The sequence below is a fragment of the Zingiber officinale genome, chromosome 2B (genome assembly GCF_018446385.1).
Source record: "Zingiber officinale cultivar Zhangliang chromosome 2B, Zo_v1.1, whole genome shotgun sequence".
Lineage (NCBI taxonomy): Eukaryota > Viridiplantae > Streptophyta > Magnoliopsida > Zingiberales > Zingiberaceae > Zingiber > Zingiber officinale.
Window position 1 is genome coordinate 97294213 of NC_055989.1, and position 17355 is coordinate 97311567.

At 39.4% G+C, this 17355-nt stretch overlaps 1 protein-coding gene across 1 annotated transcript; it reads right to left on the reverse strand.

The window, feature by feature from the left end:
• Nucleotides 1-6992: 6992 nt before the first annotated feature.
• Nucleotides 6993-8779, reverse strand: LOC122046460 (probable cytokinin riboside 5'-monophosphate phosphoribohydrolase LOG6). Its single transcript, XM_042607173.1, has 7 exons — nucleotides 8541-8779; nucleotides 8358-8495; nucleotides 8167-8264; nucleotides 8043-8073; nucleotides 7866-7965; nucleotides 7718-7788; nucleotides 6993-7613 (listed from the first exon to the last, which is right to left on the reverse strand). Exons 1-7 carry the CDS (start codon nucleotides 8607-8609, stop codon nucleotides 7407-7409), a joined length of 714 nt encoding a protein of 237 aa, XP_042463107.1. The 5' UTR covers nucleotides 8610-8779; the 3' UTR covers nucleotides 6993-7406.
• Between the last annotated feature and the right edge of the window lie 8576 nt (nucleotides 8780-17355).

Genomic DNA, 17355 nt, shown 5'->3' on the forward strand with positions numbered 1-17355 from the left:
CAAGTACAGGAGATCAATTCGTAGCCACTTAAGAATAGAAAGTCGATGATTTAGCAATTTCTCACAATAAATAGGGAAAGAAGGATGAAGATGAAACTCCTTGACGTCGGGCAAGGGGGGCAAGAAAGATTTCCAAGCATGAGACCAAGGAATAGGTCCTAGAAACCTTAAAAAGAAAAAACGAGATTTCCAGGCTTTGAGAGACGACGGCATATCTCCAAAAAGGATCATTTTAGTTCGCGAATGGAATAAGAAGACACCAGGTTCCGAGCACTTGGGATAAGAAAACATGAAGAAATTTTGAGGAGTAGGAGGAATATCCCATAGACGAAACAACATGTAAGTACCGCATAGATAACGAAATACATTAGGGGCGAACTGCTGCAAAGGAATATCAAAGTACCGACTTATTTCAATCAAGAAAGAAGGAATGGGGAACCTTAATCCCCCTATCAACTGGTCCCTGAAAAAAGTCACGCAGTTATCAGGGGGACGATGAGGTCGATCAGTCGGTGCTGGGATTATGATGTTATATTCCCTAGGAATTTCATATTGGCGACGGATGAATAATCTAGCATTCTTATCAAAGGAAGAAGACATATGGACATACCAAGGAGCAATTGCTTCCGCAGCCATGGACAAAAGTATAGGCTAGTGAAGCAACAGATTACTTACTGAAGACAAGAAAAGAGATCGTCGAGAAACGGTGAGCCCGAGATATGGTTGAAGGCAGCAACAAGAAAAGAACTCTAGAGAAGAAAAAAGAAATGACAAGGTTTAAAAGGAGACGAAGGGTTTAGGGTTTGAAAGGCACACAATTGTCATCAGATCAAGACACTGGTATCTCAGCAAACGCTGAGGATCGCAATAGAAAGGCAAAAGACCTACGTGACGTGGCGGTCAGAAAAAGTATGTGTCATACCATCATAAAAACATTCATATCGGATGTGATAGGTCGGATCACGTTGGGGTTGGTAGCGTCTCGGGGTACGTTTCTAACACTCTCTCACCCGAAGAAGAACCCAATCACTAGCTAGGAAGCTTCGAAAGAAGACGTGAATAACTAGGTATAATAAAATAAAAAGGTTTGAACTTTTGACTAAACCCAGGCTAAAGACAAAAACATTTAAGGTTAGAGATTTAGGGGAATAACCAATTTTAAATTAATATCCTTATAAGATACAAACTAATATTTATCAAAGTAATTTTATACTGATATAACTATGATTATGCTAGATAAGTATAGTGTTGACTGTGATCAATAAGACAATATTGGCTGGTATAACATTAGTTATAATGTGAAGATGTTCCAACAGTTAAGATAGCCTTAGCTATAAGAAATGGCACACAAGATACACCAAGGAACGATGAATGCCACATCACAATTAATCTGGTAAATTACAGAAGGATTCAATAGAACTACTTAATTCGATACAAAAGTTTATTTTTACACTTAGAATCTGATCAGGATACACAACATTACATTTTCCCTCAGAAAAGTAAAACCTCAGCTAGATAACAAATATTACAAACATAAACTCTTAGAATGTTCAGAAAATTTCAATCCCACTGGATTCAAACTTGCCACGGAGCGGAGATGGAGATAGCTCACTTCGTCCAAGCTTGTCAAGGCTCATAAGTGGCAATATGCTGCCTAGGATGAAGAAAGCAACAAAAGCATAAAGGCTCAGAGGTAACGAGACAGGGAAACATTTATTCATTCCATCATGGAAAAGTAAATGTTAAAACCACTTCTCCTCTCAAGCCGTCTGAGCTCGGCAAGTGAAGCAACCAGGTATAGCCCAAGGGTAACATGTGATGTGCCCTTCACACAGCACCCTTGGGTCATTTGGCTGCCCCTCTATGAGTAACAAAAATCTCTCTGAAGTTTCTTGAGCCCTTCAGAGCATCGGCATCTTTGGATGAAAAATATGAATGGTGAGGCTTCATCTCTTAAGACAATCCCTCGAACCTTAGAGGTAGTTGGAGCAAAAATTCCAATAAACTCATATATAGATCTCACCTGGTCCAACAAAAGTCGCCCCCAAAGGGGAGGATCCAAGACCATAACCTTAGCAATAAGAGATGACAAGGAAGGAAAAGAACTGAAATGGGTGGTGGATGAAGAGAAGGTTGTAAGCCTATTTAAAGAAGCAAAAGGCTCACAGGATCACTATACTTAGTTTAGAGAAACAGTGGTACACAAAATCTGTGAGGTCATTTCAATATCTGGAGCAGAGTCACGGGTAGGAAAAGACAAGACCATACTTATGTCTAGTCAGTCGTCTACATCTCCTTCGACTAGACTTGAAGGGAAGGCTAGTGATATGGGTTAGGTTTTGTGGGTCTCCCGATGAGGAAAGAAAAGGAGGAAGGAAAAGCAAAAGAGATAGGCTAATATCGGTCTGGATATACCTTCAGGATGAAGGTAGGCAAATATCGGTCGGGACATACCTTCAAGATGAAGATAGGCTAATATCGGTCGGGACATACCCCGATAGGAGGTAAGCCTATATCGACCGAAATACGTCAACCAGGAGGAAGATATATATACTTTAAAGGGAGTAGGCTAATATCGGCCGGGACATACTTTCAGGATGAAGGTAGGCTAATATCGGTCGGGACATACCTCGATAGGAGGTAAGCCTATATCGACCAAAATACGTCTCCCAGGAGGAAAATATATATACTTTAAAGGGAGTAGGCTAATATCGGCCGGGACATACCTTCAGGATGAAGGTAGGCTAATATCGGTCGGGACATACCCCGATAGGAGGTAAGCCTATATCGACCGAAATACGCTTCCCAGGAGGAAGATATATATGCTGTAAAGGAGGTAGGCTAATATTGGCCGGGACATACCTTCAGGATGAAGGTAGGCTAATATCGGTCGGGACATACCCCGATAGTAGGTAAGCCTGTATTGACCGAAATATGCTTCCCAGGAGGAAGATATATATGCTGTAAAGGAGGTAGGCTAATATTGGCCGGGACATAACTTCAGGACGAAGGTAGGCTAATATCGGTCGGGGATATCCTTTAAAGGGGAGAGCCAGTACAGGCCGGTCAATCAATACCTTGGAAAGATACTGGATAAAATGCAGCTTATTAACATAAAAAGGGTGCAAATAGAAGCTGCATGAGAAAGGATCATAAATGAATATTTCAAAGAAGATAATTAATGAGGATATCTGTAATATGTAAATGTATGACAGGTGTAATATATTTTGGCTGGAAATATGCTTCCAGATTATTTTGTAGGTACTAAACGACAAAGAAGGTACATCTGGGGTACAAAAAAGATTTCTTAAAAGTCATCTACCGCAAGTACGCCGCTGACATCATCTCATAACGAACTCTAACAAACTGGGGTTCACTTCATGACTACGGAGGTTATATGAAGTGGTATAAAAAGGGGAATCCTCTCCGTTGGCCAGGTAAGTTCACATTATTGCGCACATTCATAACCCTAATTTTTCTAGCTATTGTTCACCATCTTCTTCCTCCTTCTTCCACACCGAGAGAGATCACTGACTTGAGCGTCGGAGGGCCTAGCCAGGGATTCCCACCCCGGTCTTAGGTCACTGACGATAGTGTTGGCTGGTCTCTTGTGCGCAGGAAATCTTGGAAGCTTCGGATCAGAGTTCCTTCTATTCAGAGTAGGCGTTCTTCTTCGTCATCGGGTCCTCATACGAGGAAAATATCCGGCGACTTTATTCTTTCCCGATCCGCTTTGGATTTCTCGGATCGGTATTCTGCAGAAGTTATTCTCCATCGACACGACATTATTCTTCATCAGTACGTACGGTGGTTTCTTTCTTCCGGATCTCTGTCTTGTCCAGCTTCTCAGACAGGATCAGATTGGTTAAGGAAAACTAAGTAGAGGTTTAGGTTGAAGTTTGGTTTCAATATTGAATTTTTGATTCTCAAAACTTCTAAATTTGGGTTTCCTATATGTTTAGGGATTCCAAGTCATTGTTGGTGCAATGACAGAAGTTACGTGCATGTCTTTAGGGAGAGTTACTCTTTAAGGAAATGAAAATCTATATTTTCATACACCTTGGAAGGTGCTTAACCTTCTTTCGCGTAAATGCTCAAGGTTGGGCATTTGAATACAAGGGAGAGTGGATATCTTCATTGTTCAAGTGGTATATGCTCAAAGATGAGCATGTGATGAAAATGAAGGGTATGAGACCTTCATTTGCATCGTAAATGAGTATACCAGGTGGTATATGCTCAAGGATGAGCGTTGAGAATATTGAAGGGTATGGGACCTTCGTTATTGGGTTGTGAACAATGAGTGAAGTTGTACACAACGTTGGGGAACTCTTCAGGGAGAGAGTTTTTGATGTGTGCCAATAGGGGGAGAATTGTGGTTAAGTTAGGCCTTCATTACCTAAAAAGGGAGTTTGCCCTCTAGGAAAGGGGAGAATGAAGGAAATCATCATTCTTATATTGGCATGAAGAAGTTTGAGGCTATGGGATTAGCCTAACTTAAAGAAGGTATTGTCAAACATCAAAAAGGGGGAGATTGTTGGTGCATTAATATTCCCTAGGTCAAGGTTGACCTGATTGACTGAGCTTGAATTAGTTCGAGCTCGAGTCTTGATGTTTGGGTTTCGATGTTTGACAATACATTGAAACAATACATGAAGATTGCAGGTGCAATTGTTCATATGGAGAGATTGTGAAAGTCCTGGTGAGTGAAGACAGGCAGTCAGGAAAATTCTAGTAAGTGAAGTTAGGTGAAAGTCCTGGTGAGTGAAGCCAGGCAGTCAGGAAAATCCTAGTGAGTGAAGCTAGGTGAAAGTCCTAGTGAGTGGAGCCAGGCAGTTGTGAAAGTCCTGATGAGTGAAGCCAGGCAGTTGGGAAATCCTAGTGAGTGAAGCTAGGTGAAAGTCCTGGTGAGTGAAGCCAGGCAGATGGGAAGTCCTAGTGAGTGAATCTAGGCATAGGAAAATCCAGGTGGATCAAGTTTGATCAGACACCTGGTATTGGTAAGTCCAAGAGGGTCAAGGTTGACTAGACACTTGGCATGAGGAGAAAGTCCAAGTGAGTCAAAGGGATTGACCGGACACTTGGTGAGAGAGTCCTAGCAGGTCAAAGGTGGCCGGCTGCTAGGCATGATGTACCAACAGGTTATGGTTGACCGTATGTTGGTTTAAGGGACGTTTGGACTTGATTTGGCAAGTCTCACATGGGTTGGATAAATCAACCGATCGATTGGCTCATGCCCAATCGATCGGTTGATCGATTGGGTGAGTCTCGCGGAAGGAAATCCTCCCAATCGATCAATGGATCGATTGGGGGAAATCGTCGTTCGCACAGAACGTCTCCCAATCAATCAGCTGATCGATTGGGAGCCTCCAATCGATCGGCTGATCGATTGGGAGATGCGATTTTACGCAATAAGCCCTGGATCGATCGACCGATCGATCCAGGCATTTCCCAAGAACACAGAGGCGCTCTGAATCGATCGATTGATCGATCCAAAGTCTCCCCAATCGATTGGGAGCAGCCCAATTGATTGGGATTCGACCGTTGGCGCAGATAAAGACGTTGGAGAGCGTTTTTCTCAGCACTTCTTTGAATCCACTCCACGAGCGACACAGGCGATTTCTCCATAGCTTTCTTCTCCACTCTCACGCCAGTTCTTGAAGGATCTTGGAGGCACGTCCAAGTCAAGAGGCGAGTTACAACAAGAAGAAGAAGCTAGGGTTAGGGTTTCTTGTGTAAATTTTGTAAGTTTTTCCCTTGTATTTGCTTCTCTTTATTTCTTGTTGTATTGCGAGTGTTGTAAGGCTTCTCCGCCTTCGGTAGTTACCGTAAAGGAGTGATTTCATAGTGGAGGTTGTGTGAGTGTGTAGATCCTTGGATTAGTCACCTCTTCTTGAGGTAGATACCAAGTAAATCCCTTGTGTTAGCGTTGTGTTTGTTTTCTTATATTTCCGATGCACATCATCGAAGAAACAAGCAACGAAGAGCACGAGATCGCGCCGAGCTATTCACCCCCCCTCTAGCTACATTTTCGGTCCAGGAGATAACGACAAGGAGTCGGCGACGTTCGCAGTAGCGTGGTCGTCGGAAGAAGAGGGATGGCTCGAAGGCGGCTCCAGCGAGAGGAGGAGAGGAGAGAGAGAGGGAGAACAGAGGAAGGATAGCTTCGGCCTGGACGTTGGCAGCAACACGAGTGACGACGAGTGTGTAGAGACCGACGTCACTGGTCCTCAGGGTGGAGGTGTACGAAGCCAAGAAGAAGTTGTCCCCTCCTTCTCGATCCTTGGACGTGGTGGCAGCGAAGCCAACGAAGGAGACCTCCTATGCGTGAGGCGTTGGAGAGAAGGCTCGGAGGAGAGGGAGAGAAGAGAAGAGAAAGGGAGCGGTCTGTGTCGGCGAGGAGAAGGGAGGAGGTGGCGACCAGTGGAAAGAGGCGCTCGGAGGTGGCGAGGTCGATCTAGTGAGCAACGGACTGTGTTCGCGGTAGCAACGGGCAGAAGCCAACGAAGCTCCACCCCTCTCAACAATGTTCCCTTCCCCCTTAAAACCTTACACAGTGTACTTAATCAGATTAATCGAAAATAACCCTCCCTCTCTGTATCACCATCCATATGGACTTAATCTGATTAAGCTCATTCATGTGGACTTAATTCTTCATAATGTTCATCGTTCCCCGAGCAATCTTCATCGTTCCTCAAGCCCCTTACTACTTGGCCTAGTTGGTGGTCGGGCAACTTTGTAACACAACAACCTTTACTCAGATGGACCCAAAAGTGCTCAGAGCAGCTAGGCTGAACTAGGAATTTACCTAGCAACTTGAAATTATCCACTCAAGCCTCTCGAGAAATAAGTTGAAATTAAATTTCAATTTCAATTTAGTAACTTTCCCAATATCTCCGCCACAAAGATGGTCTAACATTTTGAACATAAGAAAATATAAAAAGAAAAAAAAAACAGAGAATCAAAAAGAGTCTATAAAGTCGTAACCTTCATTTTCATGATTAGATCAGCTGGACCTCCAAATTGCTCACAACCACCATTGTTGGAGATAGCGACAGGTAGATAATAAGCAGATAAGGCAGCGTTTGGGCAGGTATCCTCATTTAAGGATCACACAACGCATACGAATTTCTTATTAATTCTCACAAGAAAGACAGACAACATGATGATATGAGCACAGAAAGTTGTTAAATTAAGATGGGCACTTGCGGCAGCACACTCTTCTCTACTGTACTGGTCCACCTCATTGCGTTGCTTTGCTTTGCCATTGTGCACTGCAATCCTCCCTCTCTCATCAAAGTGGAAACATCATGCCATTCTAATTTGTTCTTCCATTCTGACAGTTACTCATTGTCTCCCACTCAATAATGCAAGCAAAAGGCACTTCCAACGAATGCATTTGAGTTAAGTTAATTGTTCCTTTTCCTCTTCTTGCTTGCGTCCTTCACCCTCACCCTTTCACCCATATCCGCCTCCATCTTCCTGATCAGCTCTTCTGCGCTCTCTGCTGACACCACAATGCGCCTGGCTGACTCCTCTATGAACCCATGCGCCACTGCGTTCTCGAACAGTGAGAGCAAGCTGTCGTAGTACCCGTCCACGTTCAGGATCCCCACCTGTTCACGAGCATCATATCGATCTCATGATGGTGGTGCGCAGGACGAGGAACATTGTTTCAGAATTAACATGAATAAAGAAAAAAAGTGTGGCGAGCTCTCACTGGTTTGTCATGGAATCCGAGCTGAAACCAAGCAATGACCTCGAGGAGTTCCTCCATGGTTCCGTACCCTCCTATAGGGATGTTGTCCGTGTTTAAAGTTAAAACTTTTTTGGTTACAACTTTGAAGAAATCGCTGAAATGGATTCACCTGGGAGGGCGATGAATGCGTCGGCATTTTTTGCCATTTCTGATTTCCTCTCGTGCATGTCCTCGACGGTTCTCACCTCGCCGATGGTTTCTCCTAACAGCTACAGAAATTTCCTACTTACTTTGGCTTGTTCAGAACTCAAAAGACGAAAGGAATTAGATGGTTTGGAGCTCGCACCTCGTTTGGGAAGATGGCCGGAGGAATGACTCTGGGAATTGACAAACTTTCAGTAGGGTAGAAGTAGAACCGAGAAAAAAATTAAGGGGCATGATGAATGAAAAGCTTTCATAGTGTTACGTACCCAAGAACGTTGCGGCCACCGTCAGAGACAGTTTTGGATATCAAACCCATAAGGCCGACGCTTCCACCGCCATACACGAGGTCTATCTTCCGCTCTACCTGAAAGGACAAGGCGTTCGAGTAGTTCAGACTTGGAGGAGGAAGAACTGCGAACTAGAAAGAATATCACACGCATTTCAGGCGGTTCCTCACCATTTTCTTGCCAAGATCGAGAGCTGCTTCGCTGAAACAAGTCCTGTTTCCTGACCTGCTCCCGCAGAAAACACAAATCCTCTGAAACCTCCTTACGCTTTCTGTTCCGGGTGCATTCTCTTGGCATGCTTCCATCGCCTTAAATTGACGAACAGAGAGTAGAGAAGAAGTTGAGTCTTATACCTCCCCTATTTCGATCTGTTGTTGTCTGCTCGACCAACCCGCAGCTTGTGTTAGAGATGATTGCAGCATGAACTCTTCTCCTTCGGTCCTTCATCCCCCCCTTTTATCCCTTGCTGTTTATCTGGCTTGCTCATCAGGGCTGAATGAAGGCATCATTGTGAGAGTCTATTTTCATCGGTCCTAATCCAGAGAGTACAATTTTTGTGACTGCACTCTGCCTCTCTCTCACTCTCTCTCTCTTTTTTTTTTTCTTTCGCTGTGATGCCGTAAAAAAAAGTTGACTTGTTGATGATAGGACCACAACAGCAGTGGTTTGCTTACAGTACATTGATGGGGCTGCTATGTTGATGGAGGACAGGAGTGTTATCTGGCTGGGTAGCGATGGATTTTTGGAGCAACCATGAAACAATTTTCTGTTTAGGGAAGCACAGGTTCTAGGGTCGACTATGAATTTTTTTTATATCATTAATTTTATTTTTTATTATATTATTATCTATAGTTAAATAAAATTTATTTTATTTTATTATTACCAACTAAATTCTTTTATTTTTCTTTTTTTTAATATCCATGTTTATCATATGTTTACATCGTCTAACCAAAGTATTTATTATCTATCTAAATACATGTCCGTACTATCTTAAACTTATTTTTCGAAATTTTTTCTCAATTGATATAACTATGACTTTCTTTCTAATATTATCATTTTTTATTTTATCTATCTTCGTATGTCCATACATCCACATTAACATCCTCATCTCTACAACTCTCATCTTCTGCTCATGTGCTCGAGTCATAGCCTAATATTCAATTCCATATAATATAACAGGTCTAACTACGATTTTGTAAAACTTTCCTTTAAATTTTAGAGATATTTTACGGTCACATAAAATACTCGACACTCTCCTCCATTTCGACCATTTTGTTTATATTCTATGTAATACATCTCTCACAATCCTCCATCATTTTATAAAAATGATCATAAATATTTAAATATCTCGGTTCGGGACAACTCATCATTTCCTATCTTAAAAATTATCTCATTACATATAATATTACTAAACTTAAATTCTATATATTCTGACTTTATTCCACTAAGTCTAAAACTTTTCCCTTCTAGTGTTTTCCATCAAGATTCTAGTTTAGCATTTACTTATTCACGTATTTCATCTACTAAAATAATATCATCTGCAAACAACATATACCACGGTATTGTGTCTTAAATATGTGCAATGAGTTCATCTATAATTAGTATAAAAAGATAGAGATGATCCTTGAAGTAACCCTATCTTTATTAGAAATACTTCAGTTACTCCGCCTGAAGTCTTTACTCTGATCATTATATCCTCGTACATATCCTTAATTAGTTCAATATATATTACACTAACACTTCTCTTTTCTAAAATTCTTCATATAATTTCTATTAGGACTCTATCATAAACTTTTTTAAATCAATGAATACCACGTGTAGATCTATTTTGCTCCTAATATTTTTCAATTAGTTGTCTAAGAAAATGTATAGCTTCTATTGTCGATCTTTCAAGCATGAACCCAAATTAATTTTCTGTCACTGTGATCTCATTCCTTAATCTTTTTTCTATTACTTTTTTCCAAAGTTCTATTATATGACTCATTAATTTAATACTTCTATAGTTTGTATAATTTTATATGTCTCTCTTATTTTTATATAAAGGAACTAAAGTACTTACCCTCCATTGAACAGATATTTTTTTCATTTTCTATATCATGTTAAATAATTTTGTAAGTCATTTACTACCTTGTTTCTCTAAGCAGAACCGGTTCTTGTTATTTAAAGGCCCTGAGCGAAACTATTAATTATACCCCAATTTTATTCTACCATCAACCTAAGTAATAATTATTTTAATCTATAAAATTTTATTTCTATAAATGGGATAAGGAAACAAGAAATTTTATCTTAGGACGGTTATTCTTTTTTTTTAATTTACGCATAAATTTCTACAATTTTAATATAGAAATAAGATGAAATATCAATTTTAAAACTATGGATATAAATTTCACACTAGGATCAGAACTTACGAAAACCCCTACAAACTTTATCAAATATCCCTTTGAAGAATATGATAAAATCTTCTCTGAAAACCTGCACGATGATATAATAAAGTAATTATTGCTACAAATCATTAATGGAGAAGACCAAAAAAATTATGTGAGGTAAACAAGACAAATATATTCATAATTAATCACCTTTGCAATAGAAACAATGTTTCATAAGCACAAGAGCATCCACACCAGCTTCCTTATCCAAAATGTATAATTTAGGATAAAAAATTACTTTATTAAATTTAGATATCCACTTTTTACTACACCATATACCAGCTTCCTTATTTTTTCTCTCTCTTTTATAATATTTAGGGAATGAAATCTATTTCCTAAATTTAGAGAAGTACAATTTATAAATGTAAAATTTAGGGAATGGATAGGATAGCTGATGCAAAGGTTTTTTAGCTACCCTATCCAAAATTTAGGATAGAATTTTTAGATAGAAAAACAGATGTGGATACTCTAATATTAAACTCTATTATTTTGGTTAGTAGAACATTTAAGTACTAGTAGTACAATTTGCTTTGATATTATAAAAAAATATGTTAGCAACAAATTTGTATAAAATACACCAGTTAAGAAACTTTAACTTTGAAAATATAACATGCAAGTCTTACTCTCAGATGTCGAGCACCATCTGTTCCCAAACCAACAGTAGTTGTTGCAAGTCCTATTAACCCATCCTACAAGTAAAAACTAGAATGTGTGTGTTGGATCGTGGATTTCGATAGAGGGGGTGGTGAATATCGATTTAAAAATTTCGAAAAGAGTGAGCACAGCGGAAAAGTAAATGCAACGCTAACACACACCAATTTTACTTGGTTCGAAGCCTTTGGCGACTCCTACTCTAAGGCCCGCACGCAAGGGTGCTTTCAGTGGGCAATTCACTAGCAATTCGAAGGTCTGAATACAAATTGGGTACAATAATGCTAAGTAAATTAAAAATAATACCGACAACAAAAGTAGCGCGTGGTCGGAGTATCTTCGCAGCGTCGCAAGAGCACAAGTGAGCAGGTTGTTTTTTTTCTGAGTTGTGTTGAGCTCTGCCTCTGACCCTCCTTTTATAGGATGCTCGGGGCGTCTGGATCCCTTCCAGGCGCCCTGGTGTGACGTAGAAGTCCCAACCAGCGAGCTCCACGTGTCGACGTCGCGTCTTCGATAAAACTTGCCTCCGGGCGCCCGAATCCCCTCCGGGCGCCCGGACCCCCTTTCTCCAGAAGCTCCTTTTCTTGCAAGACAAGGTTAGTCCGAGGCAATGTATATCCTACAAAACAAAGTGTTAGCACAGTTTAGAGTATGACTTAGATTCCGTCTTTCCGAGACCGGAATCTAGTCAAGATCTCGACTTAGAGTTCCAAAATGGCTCTAAGTCAGATCGGCGCCTAAGTTCCCTTCCCGGGAATGCGTCCTCACAGTCACTCCCTTCTAGTGACTTACCTTTACTCACCTGCTAGACGCCCGGTCAGCCCTTCGACCAGTCTGGACTTCTCACCAGCTATCCGGTCAGCCCGTCGACCTAGCTGGACTTCGTGCCAAGCATTTGGTCAACCCGTCAACCCGCTTGGACTTCTCGCCAGCTATCCGGTCGGCCCGTTAATCTAGCTGGGCTTCGTGCCAGACATCCGGTCAGCCCGTTGACCTGTCTGGACTTTTCCTGCACACTCGATCAGAGTGTTAGACAACAACAAACCTAACTTAACCTAATTTGTCATTCATCAAAACCTGAGTTACACCGTTAGTGTTAACCGCACCAACAATCTCTCCCTTTTTGATGGAATGACAACTTGGTTAAGTTAGTAAAAAAAAATGCAAGTAACAAAACCAGCATGATTTTTAAGGTTTAAGTTAGTTTTTAAATTTGGCATTTTGTTTGCTCTAACTTAACCACCTATCCCTCCCCTTTTGAATTCATCAAATAAGGACATAAGTCAAGTAACCAATATAGAATTCAGACAGAGTAAAAGTTGTAAGAGATGGTGTCAAGGTAACTTGGGGGAGTTTTAAATTTTAACACATAGTAATTTAACTTTTGTAACCTAACTGAGTTTTGAAAAATAACTAACTTAGTATATTTTGAGTAATATTTTAAAGATAATTTTTTCAAAATTAAATGAATTTGCAAACTCAAAGAGAAAGTATTTTAAAGCTAATTTTCAAGTATGAGTTTCGGGAAGTTAAGTTTAGATAGTATAATTTTCAAACATAAGTGTTTAAGTTTCAAGAAATTTAATTTTCAAAGTAAGTTTCAACTTGGAACACTTTACTCACAAGAGTTTTCAAGGCCACAGTTTCAAAATCAAGGTTTAAATTTTCAAAATAAGTTTCAATTTTGAAACAATTTTCAAACATGAGTTTTCAAAACCAAAATTTCAAGACCAAGATTTAAATTTTTAAAATAAGTTTCAACTTTGAAACAATTTTCAAAAATGAGTTTTCAAAACCAAAATTTCAAGATCAAGGTTTGAAAAATCTACTTTTCAAAACTAATTAAAACTAAGTTTGCAAAAGATTCAATTTTCAAAAACTGAAATTTTTGGTGTTAAAAATAGATGATTTAATCCTCCCCCTAAACCTGACATTCAAAATAGCTATCTAACCAATTATGTACTTGGTAACTATTAGAAGATAGTAGCTTTCACTTAGTTAGTCAAGTTAAGTGCATTGTAATCAGTTAGTGTTTGACTAAACTGAATAACTTAACTTGATCAATGTTTGTTTTGTATTTAATGTCCAGACTTATATCGATGCACTGACACAAGCATCTTAAGTCCAGGCAACTGGCCTATGCATCTCACTCCTTTCTATGTTTGTCAATCACAAGCAAGGTGAACCTAGGGTGTGTTAGCTAGAGCCCTAGAGCCAATCATTTGATGATTATATTTTGGACTTGTTGTATCATATTCTATATAAATAAAGGCATTTGTTTGTTTATTATACTTACTTGTATTGGTGCCAAATAAAATAAGTATAATAACGTCCTTGAGTAGAAGGTTCTTACCTATATCAATCGATTGGTTGAATCGATAATGAGATGATATAGGGAACACTATTCTAAATCATTCCTAGTCGAGTATTAACATTCAGGGACAATGTTAATGCAATAAGACTAGCATGTAGGTCAACTCGATGACTTGATCTCACAAGTCATGGATATAGAGATATCAAGTTGACACATGGGTATACATTAGAGAATGTATACTGAATGACCCGCCATGAGAAAGTATCATGGATCATTATATGAGTGTCATATACTTTCTCATGTGGCTATTAGTATGACTACTAGTCCTTAGACCTGAAGTCACCATGGTTCCCTACATAAGGAGTTATGTACTTTGGTTTCGTCAAACGTCATCCGTAACTGGGTGGACTATAAAGACGACTACTGGTATGTAACAAGTTATGCGGAGGGATGTGAGTGATGTAGATGGGATCTATCCCTCCTATATGACGGGAGAGACATCGGTATTCTTGATAGAGTGAGACCACGAAGTGCATGGCCATGCCCAAATGAGTCAATATAGGATATTGAGATCATTTGATTTAGTGAGTCTACTTGGAGTTCAAGATTTAGATTGATTAGAGGATGATACGGTCTATGCCTCACATTAATCAATCTAGATGTCTAGGATAGAAGGACACTTGTCATATTTTGTGAGGAGTCACAATTAGTAGTCACTGTAACAACCACCCTCCTTACTACTACTCTGAGGGTGACCGCTACGGATTCTACTAACTACACATAACTGATACTACTTACTTTAAGACCAGAGATACTTTAAACTAATGGAAACATATCACATATCAGAATATGTCTCTAAATAGCAGCATAAAATTTTCTTGATACATATATATATATATATATATATATATTTTCCTTTTTTTTTTCCTTGCATTCATTAACAGAATATAGTTATTCATTCTACAAATTAAAACTACTGTTCATCAGTTTCATACAACCGAACATCACATGCAATGCTTCAATAAGACAAAAACTCATATAACAATACTAGCATGCAAAGCAGTTACCAAGAAAAATTCCCAAAATCAGCAAGACCCTTGTCATGCTGCATTCATCACCACAGGTGTCACAAACGAAGAATACTGAGCATAGGAAACATTAACAAGGAAACAAAAGAACTCATGGGAACATTAACTGCCAATAACAGTGAAACGAAGAATACTGATACTGAGCACAGGTCAATAATAGGAAACGAAGAATACTGAGCATAGTAACCACAGGCATTAACAAGGAAACATTAACTCAACAACAGTGAAACCTTAACTGAACTCATGGCAGATTAAAATTCCAGCAGTAACAAAAGAATACTGAGCATAGAAAATTACTAGCTGTTCATATATCTACTCACTGCAATTTAAATGATCTCACTACAGCAGAAGTTAATTCATGTGACAGTTTCCATCAAAGCAAACTCATATAGAATATTAGCATTCACATAAGACTACTGAGCATTTTAAACAAATCCGAACTTCATATGCAACTCCTTTCATAAAACAAGACTCTCACAGAATGCTAGCATGCACCCAAAACATACTGAGCATCTAACAAAATTCTTAGCATGGCAATGTAATTTTATTATGGCAGAAATCAAAAGAGCACTAGCAAGTAACATTTCCAAACTCTTCTAGCAAGATCCCAAGCTTCCATAAACAGCCACACACACACATATCATCAACGTCTCCTTGCCGCCTTCTTCTACACCACTTTAGCTTTTCCTTTATTTTTATCTATATCTGCGGTAGGAGGAAAAAAAAATAGTATCTATAAGCCAAAAGCTTAGTAAGTGCTTTCTACTCACAAAATCCGATAAGGAATGCATAAACATAACTGGAAACAGGGAGTACATGCTCAACATGAAAATAGCAAATAGAACTACATCATGCATCTCTAAAGGAAACAACAATTTAACTTGCTAGAATTTGCAACTTAGATAAAAGAACTTGTTCTGTTTGTTTCCAAATTAATACTTTTATACTTTAAAATAATATTCAACTTTACTTGGGTCCGGCATTGTACCACTTTGCGCGCCTTTCTTAATGAGAATTGAGGTAGCTAATCCCAAAACCATTAAGACACTTCTAGACCTTATGTCTAGGGGCAACTTGGAGCCCATCCCTTGGACCTTGTGTCCGGTACATGCCCTTTTAAAGTAAAATACTTTTCTTTATATCCTTCTTAAATACTTCTTGTAATAAAATGCCTTGGCATTTATTTAAGCACTTAGTGTGCTTTGATTCCAAATTCTGGAATTCAAGATCAATTTGTGACCTTAGTCTTACTTCGCTTGTACTTCTCACATATATACATTATGCAAGTGATTCTAAAACCATATGCCACTAATATATATATCTGGATATATTCAAAACAAACTAAATCAGAAATTTAAAGCCTACATGGTCTTAGGAAATAAGTTAGATCAGGCTCACGGCAGTAACAGGTTCCAAATGACAAGCTTGTGAAACTAATTATTTTTGAATCTTAACCATTCTTTAATCATGCCGTGACTGGAAAGAAGCATAGCTACTTAGACATGCTTGAAATGTAAGGTAAATACATCTAATTAAGCATGCTGTAACAATCAAGGAAGACACCAAAATTCTGTCCGTGCACAAAAAAAAACAACGAAAAGGACTTGAATCAAAACTCAAACCGAAATGCTAGCAAAGGTTGGAATCTGGACAATAGGCTAGGGTGAAGGGCTGCTCTTGTTCATTACACATCAACAAGAAAATGCAAATAAACACCCCGAAAGCTACTCCTACCGCAGGTGAGAAGCACTTACCTCCGGTTCTTGGACTTACAATCCGAAGGAAACGCTCTAGGGTTTCGGTGGAGCTCCGATTTCTCCCTTTTTCTTGTGTTTCCCGAGCTCCCCTTGCCGGAATGGTCACCCACGCGTGGAGACCGGCCGGAAAACGCCTCGCCGACGTCGAGAGGAGGAAACCCTAGCCTTGGCTGCGGTTTTCGCCTGAGAGAAGAATCGCGCCGTCGGGAGAGAAAAAGAGAGGAAAAGCTTAGGTTTAGGTCACGGAAAAATCACTTAACCCTTTATAACTTAGTTTTAATTCGATTCCAACTATGCTTAAATCTATTTCTCTCCATACTAGGTTAATAAAACACGTGCAGCCCAGTTGGTTAGTCGGCTCTCAACCAAACCAAGGGTCTAGGCTTCGAATCCTTATCCGCGCACCTTTTTATTTTCAAAGTTTATTTTCGGTTTCTAAAATATCGCTTAACTATGCTATAAACTTAATTCTTTCCTTATAAGGTTAACAAAAACCTTGTAGCTCAGCTGGTTGGGCTGGGTTCGGCTGAGATTCGGTTCGGGTCAAGGTCTTGGGTTCGAGTCTCCCCTTCAACGTTTTTTTTTTTCAAAACTTCTTTCTTTTTGTGACCCTACTAAACGACCTCCAAAATTTACATAAAAATGCTCTAAAAATTCCTAAAAATCTCTAGAATATTTTAAAAGTATTTCCAAATATTTTTATGAACTTTTAGAACTTAAAATAAGGAAAATTGGGTCGTTACAGTCACAAGGTGATGTTGGATCTCAACATTTCTTGTAACTTGGGTAGTAATGATGTATTGCTAGATGCCGCTCATTGCTTATGTTTTTAAAGGAGTTTAGAAACATTGCCAACGTTACAAGAACCTATTGGGTCACACACAAAGAACAAGTGGATGGAGATTAGGTTCATAGGATGAACCAATTGGATT

Excerpts from the sequence above, each read along its gene's own strand:
- LOC122046460 (XM_042607173.1), bottom strand. The coding sequence starts at position 8,609 with ATGCTGCAATCATCTCTAACACAAGCTGCGGGTTGGTCGAGCAGACAA. Across the intron at positions 8,496-8,540 it reads AACAGATCGAAATAGGGGAG|GCGATGGAAGCATGCCAAGA; the intron begins GTATAAGACTCA and ends CGTCAATTTAAG. Across the intron at positions 8,265-8,357 it reads TCGATCTTGGCAAGAAAATG|GTAGAGCGGAAGATAGACCT; the intron begins GTGAGGAACCGC and ends TTGTCCTTTCAG.